The 25,305-nt window shown below is 49.6% G+C and overlaps 1 protein-coding gene across 2 annotated transcripts in view; it reads left to right on the top strand.

Moving 5' to 3' along the window:
- NOL6 (nucleolar protein 6) overlaps positions 1-25,305 on the top strand; it is a 74,030-nt gene that overhangs the window by 38,845 nt on the left and 9,880 nt on the right. The window contains exons 22-24 of one of the 2 annotated variants that reach the window (XM_048849812.2): positions 4,214-4,338; positions 4,786-4,875; positions 23,058-23,258. In XM_048849812.2, the coding sequence (XP_048705769.2) occupies positions 4,214-4,338; positions 4,786-4,875; positions 23,058-23,258 (416 nt within the window). Of the gene's footprint in view, positions 1-4,213; positions 4,339-4,785; positions 4,876-23,057; positions 23,259-25,305 lie in introns of those variants that run through there. The other variant, XM_048849816.2, reaches the window with a different exon arrangement.

Raw genomic sequence — 25,305 nt, forward strand, 5'->3', positions numbered from 1 at the left:
TTGTTTAACAGTGCGATTAATCGTGATTTAATTTTTTTAATCACTTGACAGCCCTAATTATTTAATATATTGTCTGTTGTAAAAATATTCTTACTGGTCAAAAGCAACAGTATGAAAATATTGTATAACTCTACTTGGGAGCCACAGGTGGCCATAAACTCTGCAGCTTCCCAGTGAGAACAAGCCATATATACACTGAACCCTCGCTAGAACGTGCATCTATATAATGCGAATTCGGTTATAATGCAGTTGCGGCCATGGATCCCAAATTTAACCCTAATCCCCAGCAACCTGGGGATGGGAGAGATGCCTTTCTTTGGCCACGGCAGCTTTGGGACAGGAGGCAAAGCGCTTTTCTAACTGCTAATTTTGCTAGTTTTGTTGCTAATTTCGTTTTAACGTGGTCCCCGCTATAACGCGGTACTTGGCATGGATCCCAAACCCCGCGTTCTAGTGAGGGTCCAGTGTATAATGTGTGGCTCTCGGTGTTAGGGTAGGAATAAACATACCTGAATTTTCTGGAAAAAAAAATTTTTTTTTATTTTAAAAGAAGAGGGAAAAACTCGGTTTTTGAAAACCAAAAATGTTTACCCAAAACTGAAAGTTGTTTGTTGTTTTTTTTTGGTTTTTCATCTAAACCAAGAAAATCTCAAACAAAACAAAAAACCATTTTTTTTTTGGTTTGGTTCAAAAACCATTTTTCAGAGGAGAAAAGTGTATTTAGATGAAAAAGTTTTTGAGTAGCTCTATTCAGTTTCAACAGTTCTGCAGTATTGGTGCATCCCACAGTTGTGCTGCTCTAGTTATTAACAATAACTCGTGCATTTAGAGCCATCCTCCATCCCAAAATTTTTTACATACGTTAAACTGCGTTGTGAAGAATTGCCCGCCACGAAATGCAACTGCCTTTGGGTGGAATATAGCAGCCATTTTGCACCAGCAACAGGTCTTTTTGGTAAGGGACTAGAAAGAAAACTTCCCCTCCTAAAAATGATTACGTGGTGTTGCTGTTCACTGTTAAACAGGTGCCATGCTCCACTCGGAGGTGGCTGCATTTCGGTGGTCGGTGGCGTGATCCCTGTGCAGAGTTAGTATAGTGCATTATAAACGTAGGCGGCTAGAGACAAAAGGAGCCCTAAGAGTGAATTTAGTGCTGACAAAAGATTCCAGCCTGACCACGTTGGTGACTGAAGCTCTCTATTGATCTGCAGAACCCGTTCTACACATGCAGCTCCGTTTTAAGTTCCTGTTGCCCTACCAATGAGGTTCAATTCTGCGCTGCAGTGACCACTCGGAAGGGGTTAGAAGAAAGTTTAGGCCTTGGTGCCTTGGCTATGACAGTCAGCGAGGGTTACCTGTGGCGTATGATTTTTTGCCCTATGGGATGTCTGGCCCTGTGGGGATTGGATTTAGCGCTACCAAATTATTCCATGTTGCGGCCCCTCAACAGTAGCAGCTCCCCATGGGGACTGTAGTTGAACGAGCGCGGTGGAGGTGAAATGTAAGGTCATTTTACGGAGCAGCCATCCCATAGCAGTGATGCCAAGGCCACATTCTGTCCTGAGGGCCTGGTCCAAAACCCTTTAAAACTCCCGTTGACTTCAGTGGATTTTGGATCAGGCCCTAAGTCCTATTTGTGACTCTTCCCCTTAATGGCCACCTCTAAACCTTTCTTGACCTGCAGCTCTTGTAACGGAGCTTCCCAGTGGTTATATCCACAGGCCTGTGGAGACCGACCCAGCAACTGAGCATGGATCCCGAAGCCTTATGACGTGCTGTGTGTAGTGTAGCAAGTTCCCATGTGGCACCCAGGTTTCTAAGCTGTTCCTGGCTCCTCGCAGGTGTCCTTCCAAGCCAGCTGCTAGGTAGAGAAGCCCTGGTGCTGGGAGAAAAGATGCATTTCAATCAATGAGTAAAAATAGTTCTATCCTGTTCCTTGGCTTGCATGAAATCTAAGCAACACTCAGATATTTTGTTCTCTGTTTCATGCTCTCCGGGATCTAGGGGACAAAGTCATAATGCCACTATATAAATCCATGGTACACCCACCCCTTGGATGCTGTGTGCAGGTCTGGTCCCCCACCTAAAAATAAAACCGTATATTCGAATGGAAAAGGGTGCAGAGAAGGGCAAGAAAAATGATGAGGGGGATGGAATAGCTTCCATGTGAGGAGAGATTAAAAAGACAGGGACTATTCAGTTTGGAAAAGAGACGACTACAGGGGGGGATATGGTAGAGGACATGAACGGTGTGTAGACAGTGAATAGGGAAGTGTTTTATTTATCCCTTCACATAACACCAGAACTAGGGGTTACCTGATTAAATTAATAGGCAGCAGGCTTGGAACAAACATGAGGAAGTACTTCACACAGTCAGCCTTTGGGATTCATTGTCAGGGGATGTTTTGAAGGCCTAAAGTAAAACTTGGTTCGAAAGAGAACTAGATCAGTTCCTGAGGATAGGCTTTTCAATGGCTATTAGCCAAGTTAGTCAGGGACGCAACCTCATGCTCCGGATGTCCCTAAACCTCCAAATGCCAGATCCTGAGACTGGACAACGGGATGGATCTCTTGAAATTGCCTGGTTCTGTTCATTCCCTCTGAAGCATCCGGCATTGGCCTCTGTCTGGATACTGGGATAGATGGATCATTGGTCTGACCAGTATGGCCATTCTTAGGTTCTGTACGGTGCCTGCCCAAGAGAGGGGACCGTGGGCTGGGCTTGTAAACAAGAAATCGGGGACACTTCCTGAAGATCTTGTGCACCCCCGAAGTAGGACCGTGTCTGATGACAGGAGCTCTGAGCATATGTCCACATGGCAGGTGTGATGGAAGCACAAATAGCCATAGCTGTGCAAGCTTTAGTCTAGCTAGCCTGGGTAACAATAGTAGTGTAGACATGGCTTTGTGGGCCAGCTGCCAGAGTACAGGCCTGCCCGGGACCCTAGGTGTGTACTCTGGTTGCTAGCCTGTGCTGAACCCTGCCATCACATCTACGCCACTGGTATGTGAACTAGCCAACTTTGGACTAGCACAGATATGCCTACTCATACTACAAACGCACCTTCCCTTGCAGAGTAGGCGCACTTGATGGGCACACGGGGATCTCCCTTACCCCCCAAGCCTCTGTGCCTAGGTAGCAATTCTGCAGTAGTCTGAAGACTCTCGTCATTTCAGAGTTTAATGTCTGCTATGGGGCCTGTTACTCGGCTGTTTTAATGTGTGGGGTGAAACCTCTTATACAAAGTCTGGTGAGCCCGGGAGGGGCATGTTTGTAACCAGGTCCTTTTGCTGCGTGGAGTTGTTGGATGCAGAGAGGGGGAGCCGGTGGCACAGAGTGCTGGCTGAAGCTGTTATATTTCTTAAGCTATTTCAGCTGGCATCAGACACTGACTGTAGGGTCAGTGGCACTGGAGATTTCAGCGCTAGTGTGCAATTACGCTGTACGTATCCCTGACCTCAGACGAGCTGCGAGTGACCCTGGGGCCACGTCAGTGGAAGCATCTTGGCCAGGATTGGTCTGTGGGCTTTGTATTTAGTTGGTGCTGCTCTATACACCCCCACAGTCTCCTCACTCTGCTTCTCCACTTCAGGTGTTGGCTTTGACCAACTTAAGAGAGACAGAAAATGCAGACTAGGGCTGCTGCCCACGTCCCAGACTGTTTCCCTGCTCAGCCTTGTGTTTGGTGACCCGTTCTGAACACCCATGTTCAAGAAAGATGAAGGGCCTGTCTTACAAGAGGGGACTGAAGAAGATTGGCTTATTTAGCTCAGCAGAACGAAGGCTGAAGGGGAGCCGATTGCCCTCTGTAAATACATTGGGGAGGGCAAACTCCAGGGAGGGGGAAGAGCTGTGGCAGCCAAAGGACAATGTTGGTCCAATTGCAAATGGGGATAAACTGGCTTTGGGTAAATTTAGGCTGGAAATGCGAAGAAGGTTCCTAACCGGCAGAGGAGGGAGGTTCTGGAACCTAGATTTAAAATGAAGCTTTATTATCCAGGGGATTGTGGAACTGGGTTGCCAGGGATAGCACTGCACTGGATTCTGTGACCTTGGAGGTCCCCCTGCCAGTCCTGTGTTCCTATGGTGAGAATGTAGAGTGGTGGCTTCCTATGCTGGGAAGGCCTGCTGGGGGCAAAGAGGGACATGGCTGGCACCCGGGCAGGGCTGATGGACAGGGTTTTGGATGTTGCTTTTGGGTTTGTTCCCCAGATGCAGATTACACCGAGATCAGGAACGAGTTTGTGGCTGCCCGGCTTCACCTCCCCGTCATGTTCATTGCCACCCCCAGAGACAAACGGAGCTCAGTGTGGACCAAAGAGCGGCCTTCTGCGCAGGTGAGCCAGGCATCCTCCCGCCCAGCTGTTCCTGCTATGCTGGGGTGCCTGCCTGCAGCCAGCCAGGGGTAATTTCTGCTCCCCCTCAGATCTCCCTGCCCTGGAGTGCTCTGATTCCCATCCCCCTCCTCTGTCAAGGTTATTCCAGATGTGCCTCTTTGCTGGGCCTGCTGCAGAGATGCCGCTACCCAGGAGGCAGGTATTGTGCAGGCCCTGCACCTGAGCAATGCCCCCAACTGACCCCCAGCACCTGTTCCCTTGTCCCTCCCTTCCTCATGCCCCTCACTGTAGCACTGTCGTCTGGCTGAGAACAGTGTGTCTTCCCTGCCCCCACTGGAGCTGGGCACCTGCCCCAGCACCTAGCAAGTGTCCCTATCGCAGTGCAGGGGCTGTGTGATGTCTGGGGTTGTCCTTGGTTCTACCCTCCAACTCTCTGCCCCTCCTCAGATCCTGCAGCGCCTTCTCGTGCTGGCGCTGGAATCCCTCCGGGCGTTAGAGGAACAGCTCACGGACCCGCTTGGGAGCCAGGATGTGAAGGTAATTCCTTAGCGCACCTGAGCAGAGCGTGCCTGTGAATTGGGGCTGGTGAAAGGAGCTGCATGCGCCACCTCTGGAGATGGGCATCCCTGTGCCCCAGAACAGGTTCAGCATGGAGGCAGCCGTGAGAGCTCTTCACCCTCACCCCGCTGTGCCTCACCCCTGCCCTGGAGGGGCTGCACAGGGGTGAGTGGCCTCTAGCTGTTTCTGCAGCTGGGGTTATTGCCCACATCCTTTCCCTATGCCAGCAATTCTCAAACTTCATTGCACCACGACTCCCTTCTGACAGCTAAAATTACTACACAACCCTGGGGGGGGGACGACTAAAGCCTGAGCCCACACGAGCCCTGCCACCCTAGGCTTCAGCCCCAGGCAGAGGGCCTGTAACCTGAGCCCTACTGCCCAGGGCTGAAGCCGAAGCCTGAGCCTCGCTACCAAGGGATTTTGCCCGAGGGCTTCAGCTTTGACCCTGGGGGGTGGGGCTTAGGCTTCTGCTTTGGCCCTGGGCCCCAGCAAGTCTAACACCAGCCGTGGCGACTCCATTAAAACAGGGTCATGACCCACAGTTTGAGAACCCCTGCCCTGTGCTTTATAAGAATGGTCATGCTGGGTCAGACCAGTGGTCCATCTAGCCCAGTATCCTGTCTTCTCACAGTGACCAATGGCAGGTTCTTCAGAGGGAATGGACAGAACAGGGCAATTTATCGAGTGATCCATCCATCTCCTGTCATCCCAGCTTCTGGCAGTCACCAGTTTAGGGAAACTCAGAGGTTGGGGTTGCACCCCTGACCATCTTGGCTAATAACCTTTGATGAACCTATTGTCCATGAACACTCCTGGCAATGAGATCCACAGGTTGACTGCGTTGTGTGAAGAAGTACTTCCTTCTGTTTGTTTTAAACCTGTTGCCTATTCATTTCATCAGGTGACGTGATGTTTTGTGGTCAGGAGGGAGGAAAACCCCTAAAAAATGTCGTCAACAACGTTTAGTCAAAAAGTTGAAAATTTCAAGTCCATTTTTGTATGAAAATCTGTCTTGGTTGAAAAATTTTCACCTGCTGTTAGGCCCAAGAGAAGGGTAGATATTGTTGAGAGAAGAGAGCCAAGTTTGATCCCTGTGGGACTCTGTAGAGTTTCTCCATAGAGGTGCTGGGCATCTTTTCAGTGCAGTCCGTGCCAAATGGGCAATCCGTGCCGAATGGTAGCCTCTTGGCTCACTCTCCTGGGTCTTCCTTCTCCTCGTTATGCTGCAGTCTGAGTTACTTAGCATCATGGAGCGGGAGCTGTATTCTGAAAAATAACTGCTCTGGAAGTGGCCGTTCTCCAAAGAGCCCAGAAGAGGGTGCGCTTGCTTCAAGCAGCTGATCCTCTTCCCAGACAAGCATTGGGAAAGTGAGAATGATTACATGTACCATACAGCTGTTCTGTAAATGAAAAACTCTTCATGATAGGCCAGAGCACATGTGGGGTCAGTAATGATCTTCCGTAACTGTTCCCTGCTGTGTTTGAGGTGCTTAATATTGCTCAGAGGAGTCTGAAGCTCCGCAGGTGAGGATTAAACCACCTGCATTCCTGTGTAGTAGGCAGGGGATGTACAGAATTGCTTCTTCCACCACTGAAATAAAACCACCTCTGGGGTGCAGTTTAACATTCGAGCACAGCAGCGTTGCACAGCTGTTCAGAACGGGAAGGGAAGGATGGTGCATCTAACTGAAAGTGCAGGTGGAATTCTGGGAGGCAGAATGTAATGACTGGAGTAACAATGTGGCCCGGACTTTGGGGCTCATGCCCTGACTCTTGCAAAAGGATCTCAGGTTTAACCTGTCAGCAGAAAAATAGCACCCCCTAAAACCAGGCTTGGGCATTGGTCTGGGAATGACTCGGCAGGAGGAGCACCCCTCGCTCAATGGCCAGTGTCGCTTCCTGCAGAAGTCAAGTGTGCCTTGGTGGAGGTCTCCTAAACATAGGGTGACTATATTTCCAAAAAGGAAAATGGGACACTGCATGGGGCTAGCCTGAGGCCCCCCCCCCCCCCCCGCACGGAGCTGAGCCATCTTCTCTTCCCCCCTCCCCCCGGAGAGGGCTGGCCTGGGCCCCCCTCCCCGCACGAGGCTGGTGTGGCTACTCGCTCGAGCCCTGCCTACCCGCCGCCTAAGCCCTGCCTTCCGTCCTGCGTGGAGCTGGGATCACCGTTCACCACCCCTTCCCATGTTCCTCTGCACCCCACTTCTTTGACAAAAGTGGGCATTTGTCCCGTTTGCTCTCGGGACGCATGGTTACCCTGCCTAAATATGTACCTATCTTGGTGGACCCTGCTTAGCTTGTTAGACGGGAGCACAACGCACCATGGTATAGGTACATATTGAGATCAGTACAGCTTAGCAAGAGAAGTCTAAGGGAGATGTGAGCGTTGGGTTGTACCCGTGTACATGTGGGAAGCGGCGAGACTCTGCCCTAAGCTCGGCTCACAGTCCTGAACTCCTCCTACAAGCCCAGAGGAGCTGTCTGTTCCTGCTAAAACGATCAGCAGCAAAATTAGTTAACAGTGAGATTTAAGTCTTGTCTACACTAAAAAATTGAAGAGTTGCTGAGAACCGATTAGACCTAGATGATCGTAATAGCCAGAGTCACACTTCTCTCTCCTGAAGATCTGTTCTGAGTCTCCTTTTTCCTGTTTCTATGCTACCGCCATCCATAGTTCCTTGTGTCTCCTCAAATGTCACTGTCCGTGGTGGAATACGTTTGTTTGCTCGTTCTCTTCGTGTGCCTGTCACTGATTGGCTCAGATCCTCTTATCTGCTCGCTGTTAAGCGCTATGGCCCCAATCTTGCTGGTTTCCCTGTGTGGCGAGAACCCTGTTGAAGTCAGTGGGGTCTGTGCAGGCACATGGGTCCACCCATCCAGAATGTCCTGGAGAATAAGAGCTATTTTTTATAAGGATTCCCTGTTTTGTGTGAGTGACGTCATTTGGTTCAGTGTCTTCACCAACTTGAATCGTTAACTCCATTCTCTTCATCATTTATTCACACTTATTTTCTCCACAGCACCTCTTTCCGCGTCTAAACCCTCTGGTTTGTTCCACATCATGGCCTTCTTGGATCAGCATTAACACATGATGCTCACTTGGCTGTCCTTATCTTTACCGTGCAGTCCTTTACTGATGCTGTGAGTTCTTGTTTGGTCCCCTCTCCCCACTTTCCATTTCCAGAGCAGGTCTGTTTTTAAACCTCCAGTCTCTGAGCAGCCTCTTGTGAGGAAGCCCCATTGGTTGCGGCCTATTTCTTGAATTCTTGTTTTCAAAAGAAGTTAATTTGTTGGTTGCCAGTGCTTTACTCAGAGCTTTACCCAGTAGAATTACCTGCATTTTGGATGCTGTGGTGTAAAGGGAGAAAGTTAATTGAGCCTGCAAGTTGTTACTGAGGAGGAAAATTTTGGGCGTCTGATCATGAGCAGCCTTTAATGACTTCTAATGAGACTGGTCACAGCACCAAGAATAGGTCCAGATTCTGAACTCTTGCAATGCTGGGTGTTGCAAGGCCCAAGTCTCATTTTCAAAATTGGCATTGGAGCCTGCATCACAGGGATTCAGTGGGACTTTGGTTTGTTGGCGTTGCAGCCCCGAGCGGAGCAATCCCTGCGGAGCTCTGCAAATCTGAGCCTGTGCCTGGTAGTAAGTGTGAACAGGATGTGGCCCCAAACATTTTCTATTTTATTTCTCTGCAGTGTTGTGTGGCAAGCTTCCAGGGCCTGATTGCCAGGAGGTGCTCAGCATTGAAGCTAGCAGGGCGTAAGAGGAAGACTGGCCTTGTGGTTAAGACAGTAGACTGGCATTCAGTAGATCTGGGTTCAATTTCCAGCTCTGCCACAGACATCCTGGGTGGCCCTAGGCCCAGCTTTGTAAAGCTATTTGGGCGTCATTAAAATCAGCATCGCATTTAAGTGCCGCAACGCCTGAACAGCCTTAAAAATCTGGGCCTTCATCTCTAGCTGGGCTCAGTAAAACGAGGACGGCAGCACTTCCTTTCTCCAGCACTTGGCCCGTCCTGTCGCTTCGTATTGTCAGCGTTTCAGCGCGGGGAGTGTCTGTCTGCTACTAAGCGCTTGTTTGTACAGCTCCTGGCTTGATCAGAGATGGAACCTCTGCGCACTACTGCAGTACAAACAAGGAGTGATTACTGGCCCAACACACCTTGTAGGGTTGGGCTCTACGGGTTTATTTTGGCAAAACGCTCACAAACTTGCGTTGGTAGACCATAGACACCAAGTTTTTTAAATATGAAACCAAAAATAAATGGTTCTTATGTGGCTGAGGATGCCCACGGTGGTCAGTGACTTCGGCCTGGAGTCTGTGAACTGAGCCTCACTGGGAGGCAAAAGCTTCACATAGACACAAGTGTCTGCGTGGATCTGATTGCAGGATTGGGGTTTAATTTTGCGTAAGAGGTACAACTAAAGAATAACAAATGTGTCTTGTTTTTCTGGACTGTGTTCTTGTAACTGCTGTATGAGGCTTGGGGAATCCTCTTCCCGAGTCCAAGTTGATCTTGGCTTTTAATAAGCTGTGGTAAAGCTTTAATTTAATTTAAGTTTTATTTTTTGAACCAGGTCAGGGACAGTGGGCAGTTCCAAGGATTCTCTATAAAACAGTGGCTTTTGTTTAATCCTTCCTGCTCCTCTTACTCATCTAAATAGCAGTGTGGGAGCTGGCAGCCAACTTCTGCAGAGAATAGGAAACCAAGAGGGGCGAGGGAAAGAGACTTTAAGTGCAAAATAATAATGTTAATGACACCTCAGAATGGAGATGTAAAGCATGGGAATTGGTTCCTGTGACAACTGCGGCTCCAGCAGCCCTAGAGCATGTGTTGTGTTCTGATGGTCTGTGCTCTCAAGTTCTTCATAAGTGTATCCTAGTTATTTCTGACTTCACTGCTAGTAAGGACTTCCGGATTTGTGTGTGCGCGCAAGGGGGCATCTGTGATCCCTTAGGCTTTATATGGGGTCATGTTAACTTGTGGCATCCACGTCTGTGAATTTCCGACTCTTGTATGTTTCCTACCTCAGTTCGTGGTGTTTTATGGATGCTGTGCATTTTTCAAGGGGTCTGCTAATATGGGGCACTTTCACTGTGGGTGCCTACCTTGAGACGAGTAAGGCCAGATATTTCCGAGGTTCTGAGCACCAGTGCAACTGCCGATGACTCTCGTTGAAGGTGTCCCTCCCCCCTCTTGTTTGGGGGAAGGGATAGGTCAGTGGTTTGAGTATTGGCCTGCTAAACCCAGGGATGTGAGTTCAATCTTTGAGGGGGCCATTTAGGGATCTGGGGCAAAAATTGGAGCAAAAATTGCTTTGAGCAGGGGGTTGGACTAGATGACCTCCTGAGGTCCCTTCCCACCCTAACCTTCTATGATTCTATGAATGCTCAGAACCTCTGAAACTGGGCCTCTGGAGTTGCCGAAAATTAGAAGCTGCTTTTAAAATGGCTTTTTTTTTTTTTTAGGTTTACGCTTAACTTCCTTTTTGGTCTGGGCGGGGCGTATAGGGAAAAAAAATGGCTGAAGGTGCTGAGACACTTCCTGGACTGCTCACTGCCAGGTCAGAGCCAGCCTTTGCTGGATCGCTGAAGGGCCTTCTGTGTGAGGGGCTGTCCATTTCCCTGCCACGGTTTGTCGTCGTGCTCCCCATCTACTTTGATAGAGCTGGTGGGGGTGAGAATTAAAAGGGAATAAAAAACCATTTTTTTTTAAATACTGGGTGTAGCGAGATCAAGACTCACTGGTGCGGCGCCTCCTGCTGGGAATTAGCTCTTTTCCGGCTTACGGAGCACCCTCTGCAGGCCGGTGTCTTGCCTGCCACTGGCCCCTTGTCCCTCACGAACCCCGGTGCCCTTTACCTCGGGGTCCTGCCCCCAGCAGTACCCCCACACTCTGGGTCTCCCCTCCCTGGGGAACCGCCAACCCTCTAGACCTACCTTGCCTCAGTGGCTACTGCCAGTCATCATGTAGCCCCGGCTCACTGGGGCAGTCTGTAATGGCTACTCATCACTGGCAAGGGGGTTGGACCAGCTGCCTCTGCCTGTCCCTGGGCTGTACCTCTGCAGCCCCAGTACCTTTCCTTAGGCCTTGCACAAGGCCTGCAGCCTGGGGGTTTACCAGGCTGGCGCTCTCCAGCTCCCTTTGCCCTTCCCCAGCACTGCTCCACTTCGGGTACCTTGCTCCCAGGCAGCTAGCCCTTCCCACTTCGGGGCTAGAGTGAGAGACCTCCAGCTTCTGGCCCACAGCCCTCTTATCAGGGCCAGCTGGGCCCTAATTGAGCTGGCCACAGCTGTGGTCAGCTATTCAGTCAGCTTCCCCCAGCTGTTCTTAATCCTTTCCCCTGCTGCAGCCCTCTCTCAGGGCTGCTTTTAACTCCTTTTCCACTGGAGTGGGGCAGGCGCCCCACTACACTGAGGAATTTGTAATCCCCTTTGCCCATGAGAAATAGCTCGAGTATTCTTGTTGAAATTTTTGCATGTGTACACACACACACTCTCTCTCTCACTCTCACTCTGTGTGTGTGTGTGTGTGTGTTCCGTGGGGCAGAAGCCAAGCCTGGAATGCTCCAGCCTGAGCAGTGGAAACTTCAGAAAGTCATGTTTAATGTGGGACAGCTCGGGCAGCTGGGACTCCAGCTATCACTAGTGCTCCAGCTGTAATCCCCTTGTGCACACACCCTCTTATTTCCCCCTTACCCCCAACGGCTGGTTGTGTTACTCCATCGGCCCATGTTGCTGCAGTGGAAGGTGGAGGTGTTCCATGGAGCCAGCCCTTGGCAGGGCTTCTAGCAGCTTGGGTGAGGCCCTGCATTCCACTGGGTCAGGGATTGACAGCTTTCTTCCCTGGTTAGCCTGGGCCCTTCTCACGGGGAGTTTGGCTCTTCGTGTGTCTTGGCATCTCTCCCTGTTGAGCTTGGTGGAAAGTTGCCTAGAATAACTCAGGAGCCACCTTTGTTGGCTGATGTTTTGTTTCCATGAGGAGGTTGCCTCTAGCTTGGGTTGGCTTTTATATTAAATTACTCAGCTGGACAGAAAAGGCATCTGGAAGCAGGACATGGGGAAGGAAGTGGGCGTGGGCAGTGCCCGTGAAGCTTGCCTTGTCTTTCCAGGGTGGGACTCTGGCGCTGCCGAGGCCAGCATGCAGGGTAGGGATGTGTGGATCCAGCCCAGTTGGCTCCTGAGCCCCTCAGGCCAGGCACGAGGGCAGAGCTTTTTCTAAACTCGTAAGTCTGTGACTGAAAGCGGTGTGGTTTCCAGAACGGCTGCCCAAGGGGGCTCTGACCTGCTGGGCCATCTAGCCGCAGTCCTTGGACCCTACCAAGAGGGACTGCAGCTGAAAGAAAGCACCAGCCATTGCCTTGCCCCCTCTCTGCTTCCTCATCTCCTTGTCTCTCATGTAACCCCTCCCCCACCTTGCCTCCTTCCCCTGCCATCCTGACTCTCTTTGGCTGCCCCCAGCTCCATGCCAGATCTGCTCCGGCCCCTGCTTCTGACGCTGGTTCCCTGAGTGAGGCACGCGATGGCGTCCTGTCCTGACAGGAGGCAGGACAAGCCCTATATGCGGGCTGGCAAGGAGAACCATTTGTATTAAGACCATAGGAGCCATTGGAAGTGGGGATAAGGGTGGAGAGAGGGGGAGGCTATGCTGCCATCACCATGGAGATGTCATCACCGTGTCTTATTCAGAAGCTCTGTTGTTTTACTGCTGAACAGTTAAATGATACTTTTTGCATGTTACCTGTTCACTCCGGGCACTGGGGAGGTGTTCATGATACCAGCTCTGTAACTTCCCTTCTGTGTGACGCTGAGCAAGTCACTTCCCCTCTGTGTGATGCTATTTCCCCTGCTGCTCTTTGCCTGTCTTGCCTATGTAGATTGTAACGAATAATAACAGAGCAACGTACAAACAGGAGTTAAGTCTTTCAAAACGTGAAAGAGGTTTTTGTCCCCTTCTACAGGTGATTAAACAGAGGCACAAAAAGATGCACTCACTTGCGCAGTGGGTCATTGGCAGGGCTGGACCCTTCAATTCTCTGCTCTAACCAATGGGCCATATCGACCTGTGAAGGTCAACAGGCAGGAACCACAAAGACTTCAGAGCAGAGAAGTTTTTCATAGTAGCTCGAGAAGAACAAATTCCTGAGCCCACAAATCTGTCAAGAAGCAGCTGCGCTGACCTGGTTTATATTCTTGGGTGGGTTGGCAGTGCCGAGCAAATCAAACTGGGGTATGAAATCCAGACTTCCAGAGGTGCTGGGAAGTGTATTAGTTTTAAAACAAAGAAGTTGACCAGCTGCCATTAGAACGGAGTTAACAACAACTCGGAAAGTCTGCGTCTTTCCCAGACTCTGCAATGCTGGTGCCTGTATTCATTTCCCAGCAGTTCCAGTGTGATGAATGATCAGTAAAAGATTAACTTCCACTGCGGGAAATGCCTGCACTGTTCATGGATACAGAGAGAGTATGAAGAGGGGGGCCTATATTTTTGAAACCCGCTGTTTTGCTTAACAGGCCTCAGCCAGATTAAAAATCCATAGCTGAGATTTTTCAAAGCAATTTAGGGAATGTAGAGAAACTCACCATAAATACCAGTGGAAGAAATGTGCCTGAAGCCCTGAGACAGTTTTGAAAATCGCAATCTGTGTGTTAAAGGAAAATAAAACCTCAGGAAAACTGTCTCCTCTGCCAATGTTAGAAGTAACATCTTAGGATATTTAAGTTGAGTCAAATGTATTTTTGACACTAGTAGCTCACTTTTTCCATTTCTCTCAGTTTGGGCAATGAAAATAGACTAGTTTGTTTCACCTTTGTGTCTAAGTTTCTAGTCAACTTTCCTTTTGGGGTCTCGTTCAGTGCTCTTATGTTTGGGTTGGAAACACTGCAAGAGGAAGGTTTGTTTTTTGTTGTTTTTTTTAAATACCCTCTTTGTTAAGAACATAAGAATGGCCTTACTGGGTCAGAACAAGGGTCCATCTAGCCCAGTGTCCCGTCTTCTGATGGTGGCCAGTACCAGGTGCCCCAGAGGGGATGAACAGAACAGGTCATCATCATGTGATCCATCCCCTGTCACTCATTAGTTGTTAAACTGAAAAAAAAAAAAAAAGCAAACAAAACATTTCTGTTGGTCTTTGGTGTTGTGAAAACTCATTTTAATAAGGACTCTTTGGGGCCAGTTGGAATTGGCAGTTTCCTTAAGAACATAAGAATGGCCCTACTGGGTCAGACAAAAGGTCCATCCAGCCCAGTATCCTGTCTGCTGACAGCGGCCAATGCCAGATGCCCCAGAGGGAGTGAACCTAACAGGCAATGATCAAGTGATATATAAGTAATATATAGTCTTATTTAGTCAATCTTTATCTAGCTGCCAATTCAGTTTTCTTTTCACTATAGCGGTGGCATGGAAATTCTTTCTGATGCTGGGAATAAGTATATCCGTGGTGCAAAGACTTGAGCAAAATGACCCCCATTAAGCAATGTTTGTGGCTCAGCAAAGCACCAAGTGACGTGGGGACATCTGGAAGGTGCTGTAAAGAAGCTGGAAATAAACATGTTGGCAAGATGTTACTAGCTAACAAAAAACCATTGATACCAGATTAAATTCTTGCTCTGCTGGTCAAAAGAGGGAAAGTAAAAGCACTCGGATTGACAACAGGAAAAGAATGGCAAAGATTTAATACAATGATAAAGGATAAATGCAGATTAACAACGTTTGAATGGCTGAATGAGAATGCAATGAAACTGAACAATTGGATGAAGATAAAGTAAGATGCATTAGAAGATACGGGTCTTTAATTACAAAAGAAAGGTGATCAGTATGATCCTTAGGGACATAAATGGACAATGTTTGACAGACCCTAAAGATAAGAATGAGAGATAGTGAGAATATATCAAGGAATTATATAGTGGCGATGGGCCTGAAAAAACCAAGTGCACCAGTAATGGATAAAGAAATCGTGGAAGCAGTAAAAAGACTTCAGAATGGAAAAACACTAGGATGTGATGGAATATTGGCTGAATTATTAAAAACCATAGGCAATGAAGGCTTGAAAGCCCTGCCAGAGATTATGAAAGATATGTTTGAGATGGGAAAAACTGCCAGATGATTTTACAACCTCATTGTTTATCCACATCCCCCAAAAGAACAATGCTATGCACTGTAAAGACTACAGAATAATCAGCATGGTATCACAGGCCTCTAAGATACTCCTGTGAGTTGTTCAAGACTGAATACAAGGAAAGAGTGATAAGTCAGTGAACAACAATACAGCTTCAAATGTGGAAAGGACGCGATAAACACCATTATGAACTTGAAACACATATTAGAAAGATCAGCTGAAATGGGGAAACCAGTCTACTTGTGTTCCATTGAGTTCCAAAAAGCATTTGACAGAATCTGCCACTACAAATAGCTCAGTATATTAAGATCTGTAGGGATTGATGGAAATGAATGCTGAGTAATAAAACAATGATGCTGGAGTCAGAAGAGGTTTGTAATGGGAGATGGAAATGGAAATCTAATGGAGATTCAGAGGAGTGAGAGAAGGTTGTATAATGTCCCCAACTTTATTCAACATTTATAGCGAGTGTTTTATGAAATTAGTTGAGAAACAGAAAAGGGTATTAAGATGAATGGAAAATGGGTTAATAACATTTGCTATGGAGATTGACACAGTGCTGTTGGCTGATTCAGAATGTCTGATGAAGTTCGTGGAGATGATAAATGAATATAGCAGGGGAGTATAGTCTAGAGCAGGGGTTCTCAATCTTTTTTCTTTCTGAGGCCCTCTCCAACATGCTATTAAAAACTCCATGGCCCACCTGTGTCCCAATAACTGGTTTTCTGCATGTAAAAGCCAGAACCGGTGTTAGGGGGTAGCAAGCAGGACGATTGCCTGGGGCCTCATGCCGCAGTGGCCCCCACAGAGCTATATTGCTCAGGCTTCAGCTTCAGCCTTGGGTGGCGAAGCTCAGGGCCCGGGCGTCAGCCCCATGCAGCAGGGCTTTGGCTTTCTGCCCTGGGCCCCAGCGAGTCTAATGCTGGCCCTGCTTGGCAGCCCCCGCAAAACCTGCTCGCGGCTCCCCAGCGGGGCCTTGGACCCCTGGTTGAGAACCACTGGTCTAGAGTTGAATGGGACAACATAAGAATGGCCATACAGGGTCAGACCAAAGGTGCATCTAGCCCAGTATCCTGTCTTCCGACAATGGCCAATGCCAGGTGCCCCAGAGGGAATGAACAGAACAGGTAATCATCAAGTGATCCATCCCCTGTTGCCCATTCCCAGCTTCCGGCAAATAGAGGCTAGGTACACTATCCCTGCCCATCCTGGCTAATAGCCATTGATGGACCTATCCTCCATGAACTGATCTAGTTCTTTTTTGAATGCTGTTATAGTCTTGGCCTTCACAACATCCTCTAGCAAGGAGTTCCACAGCTTGACTGTGCATTGTGTGAAGTAATACTTCCTTTGTTTTGTTTTAAACCTGTTGCCTGTTAATTTCATTGGGTGACCCCTAGTTCTTTTGTTATGAGAAGGAGTAAATAACATTTCATTATTTTTCTCCCGCATGAGTAATGATTTTATAGACCTCAATTATATCCCTCCTTTAGTCATCTTTTTTCCAAGCTGAAAAGTCCCAGTATTATTAATCTCTCCTCATATGGCAGACACTACATACCCCTAATCATTTTTGTTGTCCTTTTGTGAACCTTTTCCAATTCCAATGTATCTTTTTTGAGATGGGGCGACCACATCTGCACGCAGTATTCAAGATGTGGGTGTATCATGGATTTATATAGAGGCAATGTGATATTTTCTGTCTTCTTATCTCTCCCTTTCCTAATGATTCCCAACATGCTGTTAGCTTTTTTGACTGCCGCTGCACATTGAGTGGATGTTTTCAGAGAACCATCCACAATGACTCCAAGATCTCTTCCTTGAGTGGTAACAGCTAATTTAGACCCCATCATTTTATATCTGTAGTTGGAATTATGTGTTTGTGCATTACTTTGGATTTATTAACATTGAATTTCATCTGCCATTTTGTTGCCCAGTCACCCAGTTTTGAGATATCCTTTTGTAGGTCTTTGCAGTCTGCCTGGGAGTTAACTATCTTGAGTAGTTTTGTGTCATCTGCAAATTTTGCCACCTCACTGTTTTGTTTACCCCTTTTCTAGATCATTTATGAATATGTTGAATAGGACTGGGCCCAGTACAGATCCCTGGGGGACACCACTATTTACCTCTCTCCATTCTGAAATCTAACCATTTATTCCTATCCTTTGTAGCCTATTTTTTAACCAGTTACCAATCCGTGAGAGGACCTTCCCTCTTATTCCATGACTGCTTACTTTGCTTAATAGCCTTTGGTGAGGGACCTTGTAGAAGACTTTCTGAAAATCTAAATACACCTTATCTACTGGATCCCTCTTGTCCACGTGCTTATTGACCCCCTCAAAGAATTCTAGACAAGGCATAAACTACGGTGTTATGCAAGGATCCTGGGAAAACATGCAATATTTCAGTGAATGACACAGCTGTACCGTAAGTGAGAAACTATTACTACTTAGGAACCATTATTACAGAAGATGGAAGATTGGATACTGAAGTTAGCACAAGCATAACAAGAGCAAAAGAGACGTCCTGGAAGAATAAACATCTGAGAAGAGACAAAAATCTGAAGACTAAAGTCTGACTCTTAGAAACTTACTTTTGGTCTGTGTTAAATTATGACTGTGAAACATGGACATTCAAACAATCAAGAAGATACAATCCTTTGATGTATGGTGTTATAGAAGAATTCTGAAAATATCATGGATAGATGGCACAATCAATGAAAAAGTATTGGAGGTGATTGGAAATCAGTAAACTCTAGTTAGAGATCTTATGGAAAAGGAGATTTGATTTGAAGGCTACATTTTTAAGAGGTTTTAGTGGGTGATGTATATTTATGGGCACTGGAAGGAAAGTTTAATGGCAGAAGAACATGAGGCAGAAAAAGAGAAGATTGTGGATGGATGATGTAGTATCCTGGGTGATCAAAAGGGCTACTTATCCACAAAGAGATTAGCGCAATGGGCTACTCTGGTTGCAAACTTCCAGTAACAGAGAAGCCAAGCAACAGGAGCAGGGCAGCCGTACCAAAAGGCAGAGCCAGAGTGCGGCTAATCCCTCTCATCAGACTAACGGCTTGTCTGCCCACCACAGTTGAACCTGTTTCAACTAAAGGTGTGGTGATGTACGATGTTAAACGTGCAATTTTTTGTGTAGAGTGGCCTAAATTAGATTCCTTTACTTTGGACGCTGGCTGGAAGGGGTCTGGCAGTACCTGAAAATTAGCTCTATGTGGTTGATCTGACTCTCAGACCAAAACTTCAGCAGCATGTTGGAGGATACAGCAGAGAGATAAGGGAAGCTGTGGCTAGTGAAAGGAGCTGGTGGGACTGGTTCCCTGTGGCTGGGCGTTAACATCACAATGCCCCAACCAGGGGGCTTGACATTCGTGGGTTCCCTAATTGGCAGTTTCAACAGGGAGGTTGAGGATCTCATGGGCTATGAAAATGGAACTCTCCTCTCTGTCTTAGAGGTGGTCCCTCCAGACCTGAGTCACCTTAGCAGGGCAGCGCGGGAGATGCTTGCTTTTGTACTGTCTGAGCTGTTCTCTGGGGAGATCAGAGGACGTGGTTTCCAGGGCCGTGGAGAAAAAACGCCTTGTAAAATGCAGCTGCAAGCTGTGCCCTCCTCAGTTGAACCAGAAGGGATGGAATGCGGAGCAGGGAGTGGCTGCCATAACCAGGCCACGCTGCATCCTGACCGTTCTCATGTTTTTGAGACACTGGGGGCTGCAGTTCAGACAGGTCGTGGGGCTGAGCACCACGTCTCTGTCCATGTCCCAGAACTCTGCTTTGGGCTGCGCAGGGCAGTGGGACCCCTGCTTTTCTCCATTAGCATCCTAGCTGTTCAGGCTCCTTTCGCAGGCAGCACTGAACAAAATCTCCTGCCCGTCGAATCTCCTCTCCTGCAGAAGCCATATCTTCCCAGGGCCCTGTTCTCTAGACAGGACTACCTGCCAGGCTCTTACCTTCCTTCTCCTTAAGGGCAGAGCAGGCCAAATGGAGCAAGCCGAAGGCCCGGAGGCCCTCCATCTGCAAAGGGACCTTGGCAGATGCTCTGTGGCAGCTTCTCCCAGGGGAAGAGGCTCAGTCTGAATAACTCTTTTGCCTGGCCCTGCAGACTAGGCTACGGTGCTGCTAAGAATTACGGGCTGTCGAACTGTTACCCTCCACAAAGCCTGGCTGCTGACCAGCCTCTAAGCCCCATACGTATTTTTAGCCCACACTTTCCTGGGTGGCGTTCCCTCAACCCACGCGTTTCTGTGCTGATGATGGGCTTGTGGTTGGCGACGTCATTTATTCCACAGATGAGCTGCTTTTTCCATTTTAATGCAGCGGCGGCCAAATCCCCACATCTCTTCTCTGTCCAAATATTTATCTGTCCGGCATCGCTCCACTCTGTTAATAATAAACTCATCCCCTCATTTGCCTGTGCATGGTCGAAGACTCAGCTGTCCTCTGAGGGACCGGCTGCAGCACTGGGGTGGTGGAAGGCCGGAGATGGAATCCTCAGGTCCCCTGGCGCAGTGGCTCGGGGGTTCTGCGGGAGGGGGCTGTCTCATTGTGTTACAGAGCCCTAGAGATGCCCTTCAGCTTAGTTCAGCTCCCTATGCCCTCTGCAGGGAGCCTGTTGATGCTGGGAGTCTGCGCCACTCTACATCCTCTTTGTCTCCCTAGCCAATGTCACCCTTGACCTCCATGAGCTTTAGGTGCCTCCTTACTGCACCCCTGAAGGTCCCTGACATTGGGAGAGGGACAATCAGTTTTCTTTCTCCTGGGCCTTACCCTCCTCTCACACACGAAGGAAGCCCCATGGGTCCACCAGCCTCCCAGCCAGGATGGGAGAGGATATGCTTGGTCTCTAAGAAGGCCGCTGTCAGATCTTCTGGCCAGGGCTGCCTGAGGGTCTGGGACTCCCGTGCTCCTCTCCTCTGAGCTAGTGGTATTGCTGATCAGCATTGCTCCCAGCTTCAGTGGGCCGGGGAGTGAGAAGCAGAGCCCAGCTGGCCCCTCCCCACCACCTGGCCAGAACATACTGGCTAGGTCTCTCAGCAGGCCAGGGAGCCCAGATATGTGTGGAAAGCAGCCGCCCTCTCTCCTGCACCAATCATCCAATGTGATTGTGACCGGATCCAGATTGCAACCGGCTCTTCTCAAACTGTGTGTGGGTGAGAGAGTTCAGACTGCACGACAGCAGCTGGGCAGTGCATTTTATTCCCTTCCTCATGGCTGGCTTCAAGTGGCCTCGCCGCAGAGAGAAAATCCCAGGCTGATGAGAGGAGGGAGGCAGCATTGAGCATGGTTCCAGGAATCCTGTTTTTTGATTGTTTCCTGTTCCCTCTGTTTGAACTTGGCACAAACTTCTCGTTCCCTTTTCAGAGAGGAAGCTGAAGCTCGCAACCCACCAGAAATCAATGCATTTAGGATGCTTGGTTTTCTTCCATGGCCTGCTGACGAATAATGTAACATCCTTTCCATTCCCCCTCCCTTTAATCTGTCATGACTCTCACAGATATGTCCTGAGCAAGTAGTGCAGAAGTGTTCTACACCGAGAGAGACCCCGACTTAACTTCACATGCTGTTTGTGACACTGGATTTAAATCCTTTCATCAGCGTATCCACATGTTGCTTGACTTTGCTGGAGGGTTTTCCTGTCCCCTGCTGCACCCATTAGTGAGGGCTGCTCTGTTTCCACCGTAGTGTGAATCTGATTCATGGGGAAAGTTCGTTTGCAGTGACATGCACGTAGTTACTCTACTGCATGCCACTGACCCGGGTGGTGTAACCACAATATGTTGCTCTTAGGATCTTTCATTCTGAGGCTGTCAAAATGCTTTATGGGGTAGATGCAATTAACCTGACTTCCCAGATGGGGAAGCCAAGGCAAGGAGAGCATACACAACAACTAGACACCCACTGCTGGCCCATGCCAACTTGGGCTCATGGAGCTGTTTCATTGCAGTGTAGACTTCAGGGCTCGGGCTGGAGCCTGGGCTCTAGGACCCCACAAGGTGGGAAGGTCCCAGAGTTCGGCTTGTCTACACAGCAATGAAACAGCCCCGCAGCCTGGACCCCCTGAGCCCGAGTGGGCTGGCACAGCCAGCCGTGGGTTTTTCTTTGCTGTGTAGACGTGCCCTCGGTGACTTGTCCATGGTCTCGTAGCAAGTCAGTGGCTGGGCTGCGAGTAGGGCCCCGAAGTCCTGACTCCTTCCTGCTTCAGTCACTAGATCACGCTCCCAGGCCTCTACTGTTAACTAGGGATGTAAAATGTTAACTGATAAGCCTCAGTCTTATCAGTAATGTATTCAATTAACATTTAAACTCCTCTATGGTCCCAAGACTCCTGGCAGCCGGGACCTGGGGCGTGCTGGGGGCTGGCAGGGGAGCCCCATGTAGAACATGGGGATGCTGCAGCAACCCCCCTGCTCTCCTACTTCCTCACCTCTGTTGTGAACTCCTTAGTAGTTAAACGGTGAACTGATGCAACAGGGGTTTGGCACGCTTGCCAGTTTTTAATGGCACGCTGTTGTCTGCCGGACCTGGGCAGACAGCAGCGTGCCACTAAAAATCCTGCCCGGCCCGGCCCGCTCCTTTCCGCCCCCCCGCCCACCTCTCTCTCCTTGCAGGGCAGGCAAGCTTCCCCCTCCCCCCGCCTCTTGTGCTGGGTTCTTGCCCCTCCTCTCCCCCCTGCGGCTACGAGCGGGAGAGATAAAAGCGGAGCCGCAGCGCGCGCTCTGCTCCGGGGACTTTGGGGAAGGGGGTGGAATCGGGGCATATCCCCTCCAGCCCCCTGCCGTGAGCCGCTCAGGGCAGGGGGCTGGGAGCACCCCCGCGACCCCAGCCCACACCCCCAGCCCTCTGCCCTGAACCCCCCTCTCACACATTCAGCCCTCTGCCCTCATCCCTGCACCCCCCCCCCCCGACCCCAGCCCTGACTCTGGCACCCCTCACACATACCCAGCCCCCTGCCCTGACTCCTGCACCCTCCTCACACACCCCCAGCCCCCCCACACCCCATGCCCTGCCTCTTGCACCCCCCCCACATCCCCACTCCCACCCTGAGCACCAAATGGGAGCTCCTGCATCCCCCCTCCCCCACACACACCTGCACCCCTTGCACCAAATGGGAGCTGCCCAGGTAAGCGCTCCACACCCAAACCTCCTGCCCCAACCCTGAGCCCCCTCCCTCATTCTAGTTCCTGGCCAGACCCTGCACCCCAACCCCCAGCCTGCTCCTTCACCCCCAGCCCTGTTCTCAGCATACTCCCACCCTCATCTCAGTGCAGAGAGAGGAAGAGAATGGCTAGAACCGGGGAGAAGGTAGGTACCTACTCTATGTGGATAGGGCTGGGACTCAGGGCTGGCAGCCGGGACCCTGGCTGGCAGGAGCCGGCGGCCGGCCCCCGAGACCGGCAGCGGGTTGAGTGGCAGTGGGCTGAGCCGCTCAGCCCGCAGCCGGTCTGGGGTCTCGGCGGCCGGCCCCGCTGAGCCCGCTGCCCGCCTAAGTGAATGGAACCGCAGGCCGGCAACAGGCTGAGCGGGCCGGCAGTGTAAGATCAGCATTTTAATTTAATTTTAAATGAAGCTTCTTAAACATTTTGAAAACCTTGTTTACATACGACACTAGTTTAGTTATATAATATATAGACTTAGAGAGAGAGACCTTCTAAAAAACGTTAAAATGTATGACGTGGCACGCGAAACCTTAAATTAAAGTGAATAAACGAAGACTCGGCACACCACTTCTGAAAGGTTGCCGACCCCTGCGATACAATTTTAATAGTTTAAACAGTAACTTTTTAAAACGGTATTTGCATCTCTAACTCTAACCACTTGGGTTGATTAAAAAACCCTTTCAGCAGAGGCACTGAAACAGATGCTGGCCCGGAATGGGACATTGAAGAGTTAATGATGCCAGGAACTTGGTGGGGGATGGTTCCCTCCTCCGGGATACCTGGGCATAAGATCCAAGGCTCCTACACTGTATCCTGCATATTGCAAGCAGTGTTACCTCTGTCTTCCTCTCCTCCCCTTCTGCAGATGGTCTTCCGCCCACCTCTGGATATCTATGACGTCCTTATCCACCTGAATGCTAAGCAGATCCCCAGGCACCTGGAGGGTGTGGACCGACCAGCGAAGTCATTCAGCCGGGGAATGCTGAAGAGTGATGCTCCGGTCAAGACCCTCATTTTCCCAGTGGTGGGTTATGATCCAGTGCAGTGCTACCTCCAGGAGCTGAGGGTAAGTGTGGCAGAGAGCCTCAGGGATGCATGTGGGTGTCTTGTGTGCAGATTGCTTTCACTGCAGGAAATGGATACTGGAACCTCTCCATCTTCTGCACATAGTGATTGCATCCCTGGCCCATAGGAGTGGGGATGTCAGCTGGTGAAAGAATCGCCATAGCAGATAGCACCTGGAGCCCTGCATAGGGACCTCACAATCCCAGTGCAAATGATGGCACTAACAGTGTCTTCCTGGTTCAGTTAATTTAATGTTTCTGGCCCCCTAACCTGGCCGTGCTGGAGCAGTGAGATCACTGCAGAGAGCTCTCTTCGGGTGCCTGACAGAAAAGAGGAGTACAGGGTGCGGGGGGATGAGTGGCTCACAGGACTGATCATGGGAGATGGCTGTGTCCACATCTAGGTGATGCTGCACATGATGGCTGTTGGGTAGCCTGTGTGACATGAGTCTGGATGCTGCAGGTGTCCACAACATGGAAACCATTACAGCTGGCACTAATTGGTCCCGTGGTTGTCTCAGCAGGGAAGCTAAGGATTGAATCGGCCGTGGGAACTGAAGTCCTCATTCGCTCATGGAGGGTGGTCTCTCCAGGGTTGGATTCAGGCACGTTAGCGAGGGGAAGCCTGCTCTGTGGATAAACAGAGGATATCCGTGCAGCACGTTTCACCAGTGCATGCTGGCAAAGCCCTTATCACCCCACCTGTGTCAGCCACCCAGTGGGCACGTGGCAGCAGCTTTAGCAGCATTCGATCTGGGCAGCAGATGCTTTGCAGGCATGCAGTCCTGTCTCGTCAGCTGCTGTGCAAGGAGCACTCTGGTTTGGGAAGGGCCTGTGAATGGCTTCCAGCTTTGCATGGAAGATCATGGTGCAGAATGCGATTAGCAGGAGGCTGGTGTCACACCTGGCAATGGAGACTGGCCCAGAGGCACGGTAATGTTCATAGATCCATCCCTAGTACAAGACATGGTGATCCCAGCTGAGGGTGGTTTTCCTCCTCAAAGACCAGATGGATGGGAAGATGGACCCCCTTCTTAAGGAAGGACTTTGAAACCTCTTCTGCGTATCCAGGGGGTAGGCTCTTTGGGGAAATCCCTCTCCTGGTGTCTGGAAGTCAAGAGACTCATAGGGCCCCAAGATTTCGGAGTTGTCACCGCAGTTCTCTCCAGGCGATGTCAGTCTCAGAGAAAGGGGAGCTCATTCAAAGAACAGGTTCATACAACAGCATGGGTGGAGAAGGAGCTTTGACATACCATTAACGGGCTTGAGCTCAGAGCAGTTAGCTATCCCTACTAGCACTAGGCGCAGAGTTGAGCAACAGAGATGTTCTAACGATGTCTGAGCACGGCTAAAGTAGCTTTTGTCAGCAAACAAGGAGGCACCAGGTCCATAGCCATGTTACGAGAAACCAGCCTGTTATGTTCATGGGCAGAAAAGAACCCTCTGTCCCTTTTTGAGCTCTCGGCATAAGAGGATAGTTAAACACCCAGCAGACAGGAGAGAGCCAGAGAAGTGGAGTCTTCACCCAGAGATCTTGGACTCAATACTCAGAGCCCTTGGTCACCCATTTGCTTCTCAATTTAATGCAGAGATTCCCACTTTCTGCCCCCAGGTGAAGGGTTCACTGACCCGTAGCCATGCATGCATGCTTTCTGTGGCTGGAAGGGCTGCTGCTGTCTGCCTTTCCACGATTTGCAGTGCTCCCCAACACAGTTCAGAGGATACAAAGCAGAGGGTAGAGGTAATTCTGGTGGCCCTGCTTTGGATGTGGAGAGCCTGGGCTTCAAATTTGGTGCAGCAGGCAGAATACCCTTTGTTTCTCCCACGCTGATGGAATCTTCTATGACGAGGACTGATCCTCCACCCCGACCCAGGGAAGTTGAATCTAGTTTCTTTGTATTTTTGAGGTTCCAGCTAAAACAAAAAAGGATATTCAGAGCCCCTAAGAGGCATGCTCTTAGCATCCAGAAAAAGCTCAACAAATAAGGCATAAGAAGGATTTGGTCCAGATCCGAGACCCAGTGTAAATAATTGCAGATAGATCCTATC

Source organism: Caretta caretta, chromosome 5 (genome assembly GCF_965140235.1).
Source record: "Caretta caretta isolate rCarCar2 chromosome 5, rCarCar1.hap1, whole genome shotgun sequence".
Classification (NCBI taxonomy): Eukaryota; Metazoa; Chordata; order Testudines; family Cheloniidae; genus Caretta; species Caretta caretta.